This window comes from Colletes latitarsis, chromosome 11, assembly GCF_051014445.1.
Source record: "Colletes latitarsis isolate SP2378_abdomen chromosome 11, iyColLati1, whole genome shotgun sequence".
NCBI lineage: Eukaryota > Metazoa > Arthropoda > Insecta > Hymenoptera > Colletidae > Colletes > Colletes latitarsis.
The window spans coordinates 19,319,144-19,327,474 of record NC_135144.1 but is presented as its reverse complement, the minus strand read 5'-3'; the positions used below and the strand labels follow the sequence as shown (position 1 = coordinate 19,327,474).

At 35.9% G+C, this 8,331-nt stretch overlaps 2 protein-coding genes across 3 annotated transcripts; both read left to right on the top strand.

The window, feature by feature from the left end:
• The first annotated feature begins 1,427 nt into the window (after positions 1 to 1,427).
• LOC143348350 (uncharacterized) lies at positions 1,428 to 3,751 on the top strand. The gene is made up of 7 exons (XM_076778459.1): positions 1,428 to 1,687; positions 1,756 to 1,881; positions 2,392 to 2,484; positions 2,575 to 2,839; positions 3,070 to 3,255; positions 3,366 to 3,511; positions 3,589 to 3,751. The coding sequence occupies exons 1-7, from the start codon at positions 1,428 to 1,430 to the stop codon at positions 3,749 to 3,751; spliced, it is 1,239 nt and encodes a 412-aa protein (XP_076634574.1).
• A 412-nt stretch (positions 3,752 to 4,163) lies between these two features.
• Erp44 (Endoplasmic reticulum protein 44) lies at positions 4,164 to 8,291 on the top strand. Of its 2 annotated transcripts, XM_076778234.1 has the most exons (7): positions 4,164 to 4,319; positions 4,869 to 4,950; positions 5,038 to 5,193; positions 5,295 to 5,595; positions 5,735 to 5,782; positions 6,007 to 6,302; positions 6,384 to 8,291. In XM_076778234.1, exons 1-7 carry the CDS (start codon positions 4,263 to 4,265, stop codon positions 6,728 to 6,730), a joined length of 1,287 nt encoding a protein of 428 aa, XP_076634349.1. In that variant the 5' UTR covers positions 4,164 to 4,262; the 3' UTR covers positions 6,731 to 8,291. The 2 variants fall into 2 exon arrangements, with proteins under 2 accessions (XP_076634349.1, XP_076634350.1); XM_076778235.1 differs by lacking the exon at positions 5,735 to 5,782.
• Positions 8,292 to 8,331: the final 40 nt, after the last annotated feature.

Below are 8,331 nucleotides of genomic sequence, written 5' to 3'. Positions count from 1 at the left end.
TGAAGTCTCCGCGACGCGTCGGTTGGTCACGAATTTCAGTCAAGAGGCCAGGATTACCATCGTCGGGATTATGCGCCGCTGCCGGGGGGCCTCTAGATTCTAGCGCGATTACGTTCACCGGCGTAACCCTTCAAAATGAGCCATAATCGAGCGTTTCCTTTTTCTCCGATCTTGCTCAGGCACGGTGGAAAAAATGCCCTGGTATGATGTAACCGTGACCCAACCTCCGATGGTTAATTTCGGTTGTCGGTGACATCATAAATATCCAGGCGGAACAAATGGTTCTGCTGTATTTCGCAACTTTCGTGTACATTAAAAGGACGAAATTCCAAGTTTCCTGACACTTGCACACCCGACGAAATTTCCCAGTTGAGATTAAATGGCGGAGTAGGGCAACTTCCCCTAGTGGCGAATACTTAAGCCTTGCTTCGAATAAGCGTTCAAAGACAATAGATATAGTTTTCGACGCGTTAGTTACAAGTTAATAACACGTCTAATCGAAAGAGCAAAACATCTAACGTTATTATAACAAAAATATGTAACATAACGCGTATCAAGTACTTCCTGGAATAAAAACGAAATGACGGGAAAGTAGAAAAAAATCGAGGAAAGGTTACGTTGGCGACACGCTGTCTGAACTTCCGGGAAAATATAGCACCAGCCAAACATTAATTACACGATGCATCGAATGTAGATGCAAACTAGTAGTTAATTTAATTTTCCGATAAACGAGGCACTGATTCTAAAATTTTCTTTCAACGTTTGTTGTTTAAATTTTGTTCAGCACCTTTTTTTTTAAACCTCGGTTCGTTGTTACCGATATTTTTGCGTCGCCAAGCTCGGCGCGCAGAAACTATTTCGCAATGTTGGTAATTAAAATTATTTTTGTTTTGGCAAAAATGTAAAATCCTGTATAAAACCGCGACAACAAAGCGTCGTTATTTAAATTGTTGGCGTGACGGAAAGGAGCATCGTTGGCTCATCCGTGCCACTTTATTTTCACCGGTATACTCCTGCGTATCGTTTTGTCACACTTACTGATTCGCAGGGACGCAACTAAACAATTACAAAATCTTTTTAATTAACGACACTTTTCAGTATCACAACCTTAATGCGACTGCAACGAAAGAACGCGCAGATCTGGCAGCGAATTATTTCAAAAACTGACAAAGTTAAAAGGAACAAACGTACGGCGTACGATTTGCAAAGCAATTTCAGTGGCATAAAAAGAAAGCTGGCACCAGTCCTGAAGGGCGAATACGCGACAATATTCCATGCGTGACTTCTATATAAAAAGGTGAAACTCGGCAAAGGCAAGAACCACTTTCGTGTCGTCTTTGTGTCAAAACGGGTCTAAAGAGTTTTTACGTCTGTTCGCGTAATTTTTTAAGAAGTATACCGTTCTTCGTCACAGATTTACCGCCACAATGTCGCAACGGTCCATTTGTATTTTGTTGACAACCGTCGCTGTTTGCTATGCGCTCACGACGAAATCTGAATTTATTACGGCCCCCGAATTTCCAAAGAACGAGCCTAACGGAGACAAACTATTATCCAGCGTCGTACGCTCGAGAAATTCATCGAGGGTACCCTACTTAAAGAGCAACGACAGCGACGCGTACGACAGAAATTCGGACAAGTTACCGAGAGCAACGATTCATCGTCAGGAATCGGAGACCAGAGATAAGTCGAAAATCTGTTTAAATTGTTACATATTCGAAACGTTCGCGTCACGAAAAAATTGAAACGTGCAAGTTCCAGTTGCTGTGGCTCTAAGTACGGTTCCAACGCATCGACACGTCCTGACTTTTATCATAGTAAAATCCCTGCGGACGGTGATCGGTATTCATATCAATACGGTGAACGTTTACCCGTCGATAGGTAGTATAAGACTCTATAGATTGCTTATTACAAGCAACGATTATGCGAATCGAAATTTACAAGGAACATACGTAAAGTGTCTGATACCGATTTTCATGAAACTGCAGATCTGTAAGCTTTATTATCGGTGTCGAAATTTATTTGAATATCGTCTAAATTTTACATTTTACATTTTACATAAAGAGAATTTATGTTCAGCAATAATTTTCTTGATCTTTCTGATCTAGAGTATTTCCAGATTTTGCACTTACAATGCAATTAACTCAATTTTAAAAGAATATTTGCGTCAGAAGTTTATAGGATCCGTCGTAACTTGACAAAAATTTATTGTAATAGTATTTTTTATTTATTTTTTTATCATTTTGTTGTCATTTTCTTCTATAAAACTTGGCTGCTCTATAAAGTTTCAGCGAAATCGGTGTCGGATACGTCGCTGAGGTTCCTTATTAGTAAATTCTATCCGATTGGTACGAGACAGTACGAGTTTTCTATCGAAAGAATAATTTACAGATATGGGTGGCAAGTTCAAGGTCAACCCCCGGGTTCGAGCGGAAAACCCGGAAGCGGAAACCACGACGGAAACGCGCCCCACGAAGGAAATAGGTAACCAATTGTTACACGGTCTTGCGATCGTACTTTTTAGCTTCGTTGCCACTTCTGAAACGTTTAACGCCATTTTCACGCAAACGTCAGATTCAGTTCCCGTCCGAGTTATGATAGTGAAAGTTCACGCAGGCCTAACGGCTACGAGTACGCAACTTCTGGAGGATATGGTCATGGCAATGGTGGTTATGGAGGATATGGCTCTGGCCGACCAACCGGTTACGGAGGGTCACCAGCGAGTGGTGGTTATGGAATTTCTGGAACTCTCGCTAGTGGCGATGAATTTGGAGGCACAGAGCCTAATTATGGGGAAGGAAACGGCGGTCCCCCACACCCGAATTTTCAAGCGCAAAAGGTAACAATCAATTCGTTGGGAGAATATTTATTCCTGTTTGTAGTTTCTTTTCTCCTAACTAGCGATAACTTATTTGTACGCGTAAGTAGCTTTTGACAATTGATATTAATTTCGTTCACAAGATCTTATTTATTTAGATCGTTATTATATCCCGTTCCAAAATTGACTGCTAATTTTTCTACTTTTCACGTTAATGTATCGTGAACATTTTATACAATCGTCTCTGTCAGGCCGTGGCTTTAAAAGCATTAGCCGGTGTTGCTTTAATCGGGGCAGCTGCTGCTTTAGCTACGAACCCCATTCTTCTACCAATTGGCATTATATCAGGAAGAAAGAAACGATCGTATTTGTCCGTGAAAGACGAAGACGCTCACATGAATTACATTTTAAAGGAATTAAAAAGCAACTTCACCAAGGTAGCTTCATTAGTATTAATAAGTATTCTCCTAGCAGTTATAAACGTTTTTGCATACGAATGTTGTTTTTTATTAAATATCGTACTTTGATTTTTGTGCTATCGAACAAGGTTGACGGTAATAGAAGCGGAAAGAAAATGTTAGTTTCTCCAACATGCATTGCCAGAATATCGTGCGAAATTCAGAAGAAATATTGGTCTGACCCCATTAAAGAGATCAAAGGGAAAACAAAGTCGGAACATCGTTTCACCGATTTGTATGTAGCTTTCAATGCAATTAGACTTATTTACTGGAAAAGTTATAGACATATTGTAAGCTATAATGTTGTTACAGGACCTCGAACAATATACTCGATAAAGAAATTATGAGCGTTCGCATGAGAAAGATAATGAAAACTGCAACTACCGTTGCTATGAATGGAGGAAACTGCAATGTATTTACGTGTACATTTTTAACAACTGTTGACCCGAAAAAACAATTTATTCTTAAGCTTTGAAATTAAATGTTCTATTTGTACGGAACGACGTTATGGAGTTTTTAATCAAATTTTTGTACATTTTCATATATTACTCAAGTATACAAACTGAAATGTTAGAAATAAATATATAAATAATAATAAACAAATTGAAATACAAGAATGCTATGGAATAGGATCACATAAACGTAAAATGTAAAGGCAAGTGCTCGACTGTAATTTGTAAGTTGTGGACAAACGTAGACGATGACTATTGGGCTAGCTTTAGTGAATTATAGCGAAGAAAACACTATAATTTTAGAAATAAACCTCTAGTAAACAAGTCACCAGATAGGGACAAAAATAGTGGTGACATTTCTCTATAGAGACCTTTTACTTTACCCTTGTCACTCCTGCTAAATCGAAGCCTCGAGAATATTACACTAGGCTTCGATTTACTGCAAATTCGTAGAACTTAACGCAGAACCAGCTGCTTACCGATGGTTATTCAAAAAATTGTTGCCTGATCAACTTTGTATTCTAAGATCACGAGATGTTGGTCTTCTGTGATATTTTTGATTTCAAAATACTTATATTTGCCTGTTTATTGGTGAGTAATATTTCAAACTTAATAGCACTTTTTTGTCAACAAAAGAGAAACATTAAGTGACAGAAGTTTTTGAAAACTATCAACAGTACGGTGACACGTATTAGAATGCCTACGAATTTCCAGAAGCCTACTTCCCGTTATTGGAGTCGATTAATTGTGGATCCATTTAAATGACCACGGGTTTATTTTCGCCGCATGAATAGCGGCATAACCTATACACATATACGTAGAATAACCTTAAAAAATGCGTACATTAAACAGACTTCGTGAAATTCATTTTACTATGTATGTTCGATACAATCGATTTTAAGAAAAGGGCATTATATATATGTAGATTAATTAAAACGCTCTAAAAAACCATAACGGCAAATAAAAAGAATATCTTATACTTTTACACTGTCATAATAATTTATTTGTCATCAAATGAAATCCTCTGTCAAACATTCCAATAAGTTGGCGTGTAGATAACATATCAGATACTTTGGTGTACTGTAAATTTATTATACAAGTCAGTGACAAGTGGTATCACTAAAGTATAATTTTTTCTAGGCATTTTTGCCAAATAATTTAGCAAACAATGTAAATGAAGGTGCAGTATCACTTACTCAACAGAACATTGACATGACGCTTGGTAAGTTATGATCCTATAAAATAGATGAAATATAGATCATACTATTTTGAAACCTAATAGTTTTTACTCATATATCTTTTATTTCAGCATCAAATGAATTGGTATTTATAAATTTTTATGCACAATGGTGCCGTTTTAGTAACTTGTTAGCACCTATTTTTGAAGAAGCTGCAACTAAAGTAAGAAATGCATTTCCTGAACCAGGAAAAGTGGTAATGGCAAAAGTGGATTGTGACAAGGAATGTGAGTAAATTGTAGAAAAAAATATAGTCAGTACTAGTTCTGCTAAAGCATGAATGCCAGTCTGATTCATACAAATTGTTAAATAGAATATTATCTTTCAGCCTCCATTGCTTCAAGGTTTCACATTACTAAATATCCAACATTGAAAGTCATAAGAAATGGTCAACCAACAAAAAGGGAATATAGAGGTCAAAGATCTGTAGAAGCTTTTGAAGAATTTATAAAGAAACAACTCGAAGATCCGATTAATGAATTTGATGATTTGAAGGATTTAAATAATTTAGACGATAAGAAACGAATGATTATTGGATACTTTGATAGGAAAGATGTTCCTGAATATGAAATGTTTAGGAGGGTTGCTACTAACCTTAAGGATGATTGCCAATTCCATGTTGGCTTTGGGTAAGCATTATTGTATATTTATTTGAACTGTGTACATAATTAACATAGTCATGTAAGGACCATTGGTATTTTGTTTTTGACAAATTTAATTTCACGCTTCTATGAAATGTGTGTAATTATGTAATTTTCCTCTAACAAGCACTTGCTCAGCTCAAAACTGTGAAATTGGAGAGCATTTTCACTTACTGTAAGTAAAAAATCGGGCACGGTATAGGTGACATTTGTTTTTTTGCAAATTAATTTAAATTTTCATTATTTTTCATTTGCATTAAAACTATCTGTGCATTGTTCACATACAGATGTTTAACAGGCTTCTTAAAAACTATTGTTTGAAATCTTATGCGGTGTAAATGTACAAATTTCATTGCTAAAATGCGACAACAGTTTTTAACTGTTTGGCAATTGAAATAGGAATTCAAGCAGAGCTATGCATCCCCCAGAAGAACCTATTATTGTCTTCCGTTCAGATAAAGCACTTTCTAATGACGAGGATGAGACATACCATGGTAGTTTAAAAAATTTTGACGAATTAAATGTTTGGGCACAAGAGAAATGTGTTCCTCTGGTCAGGGAAATCACGTTTGGAAATGCAGAGGAATTAACAGAGGAAGGTTTACCCTTTCTCATACTCTTTCATGCACCTGATGATATTGAGAGTGTTAAAATGTACAAAGATGTAGTCGCGAAAACATTAATCGATGAGAAACGTAAGTGTAAAATTTACTATGTTTTTTTCAAACATTCCTCTGTCATAAGAGTTATACATAATGAAATGTGTTTTATTTCAGAAAACGTCAATTTCTTAACTGCAAATGGTTTAAAGTTTGCTCATCCTCTTCATCATTTGGGGAAAACTCCAGCAGATTTGCCTTTAATCGCGATAGATAGCTTTAGACACATGTACCTGTTTCCAAACTTCCATGACATTCACGTAGAAGGGAAACTAAAGGGTTTTCTACAAGACTTGTATTCAGGAAACTTGCATCGCGAGTTTCATTATGGGCCAAGTCATAACACTGATGAAGTACCACAAATTGTCGAACAAATTAAAGTACCGACAACGCCACCAGAATCCTCATTCAAAAAACTAGCACCCAGTAAAAACAGGTATACATTACTCAGGGACGAATTATAATGATATAGTGATACAATATCCAGATATTAAGATTTTTACAATTTTGGTTAATCAATGTGTTAGTTACTTTACTTGATGAAATCCAAATTTATTGTATTATTAAATTGAAGTTCTAATCGAGTCACACTTGCGTGTAAAGTATCCTTATTGTTTACACAGTATTCTTGTACAATTAAACGATTATTTAATGTATTTTAAAAGGGAAACAAAATTTCTGTGGTCAATTTGATGTTAATAACTCCGGAGAAAGTATGCATTATTGTCTCTACCAAATGTTACATACATATTATCTAAACTCTAACCTGTAAAGAATTGATTACTAACGAACACGCATAATCAAAACTGTCATAGAGGTTTCGTGATTTGGAATAGTAAATTTTTATCCTATTTTTCCATCACACGTGCTTTTTATATCAACTTTCCTTTCTTATTGAACGTAAAGTACGGTAACAATTCTTAACACGGAATCACTAATGAATGCTAGAGGTCGCTGTATTTCTGTGTCAATATTCGTGGTGATTAATTCGTAGCACTTAACTTGTAACGCGATTTATAGAATACTGTTATGAAAAAGTGAATACAACAAATGGGAATTGCTCATCCATAGGCGAGGCATTGTAATATATCGTTCCATATAAACAATTTTAAGTTTTACACTACCAAATGTTCTGCTAATCGATGACTGCATTAACGGCCTTTGGTCCCACGTCGTTCTATGCCTCTCGATTTAATGAGAATTTAGTAACCCCAAGTTATTCTTAATGCGGTAGTTACTTCTCTTAAAGGTTTTTTTTTTCTGGCACAAAACATGAAATCACGCGGTACGCGGTAACATAATGCTTAAGAGATGAACGAACGTCGACGAGTAATAGGTTCCGCGAATAATCGAACCCGTTGGTTCGACCATGTTCGACCATGTTCGATTTTTGATAATCTCCAAGCGCATGAGTGAGTGAGGACTTTAGGTCGATTGTTTTGTTTAGAGTAATCGCTTCTTGGGCAAAGTATTTTAGAATCCACGCATCGACGAATTTCAAATGTTTAAAATACTTGAATAAGAATAAGATTAACGATAGTAATTGTATTCATTTCGTACGATATAGCACTAAGATACTCCTAAGAAGCTAATTAAAGCAAATTTGTATGGATGAAGGTATTAATTTTTCTGTTAATAAAGAATTTCTAAGTCAGATATGTACGATGCTTTTATATTAAGGGATTATGTCACTATAAAAGATCGAAGAAATCAAACTTTTTTTAAATTCTTTTTCCATAAGTAAAAATTTTCGAGAATATTTCATGTGAAAACTCGACGAAATAAAGATATTATAAATTTGTTTGAGAGACATGCCCGACCTAGGGAACCTGCAGCAAAGGCAAGGAACCATTACTGGTTGAGGATTTTAACCTTCAATGAGCACTATGCGTATTGTATAGAGTACAACAAATGTAATTACAATATATTCTAGTAAAAATGGCCGGTTGAAAGATATGCAGCGCCTTAGACAACACCGATCGAAGGACGCTCATCTCATACTTACAATAAAATTTGTATTCTTTAGGATTACTATTACTTATTAATACCTATGCGTTAATGCTTT

What these genes read in the sequence shown, in the direction of transcription:
- LOC143348350 (XM_076778459.1), top strand. Translation starts at nt 1,428, where the DNA reads ATGTCGCAACGGTCCATTTGTATTTTGTTGACAACCGTCGCTGTTTGC. An exon ending in GAATCGGAGACCAGAGATAA is followed by an intron (nt 1,688 to 1,755) that starts GTCGAAAATCTG and finishes GAAACGTGCAAG; the next exon opens with TTCCAGTTGCTGTGGCTCTA. An exon ending in CGAATTTTCAAGCGCAAAAG is followed by an intron (nt 2,840 to 3,069) that starts GTAACAATCAAT and finishes CGTCTCTGTCAG; the next exon opens with GCCGTGGCTTTAAAAGCATT.
- Erp44 (XM_076778234.1), top strand. Translation starts at nt 4,263, where the DNA reads ATGTTGGTCTTCTGTGATATTTTTGATTTCAAAATACTTATATTTGCC. An exon ending in GGAGAGCATTTTCACTTACT is followed by an intron (nt 5,783 to 6,006) that starts GTAAGTAAAAAA and finishes CAATTGAAATAG; the next exon opens with GAATTCAAGCAGAGCTATGC. An exon ending in AACATTAATCGATGAGAAAC is followed by an intron (nt 6,303 to 6,383) that starts GTAAGTGTAAAA and finishes GTTTTATTTCAG; the next exon opens with AAAACGTCAATTTCTTAACT.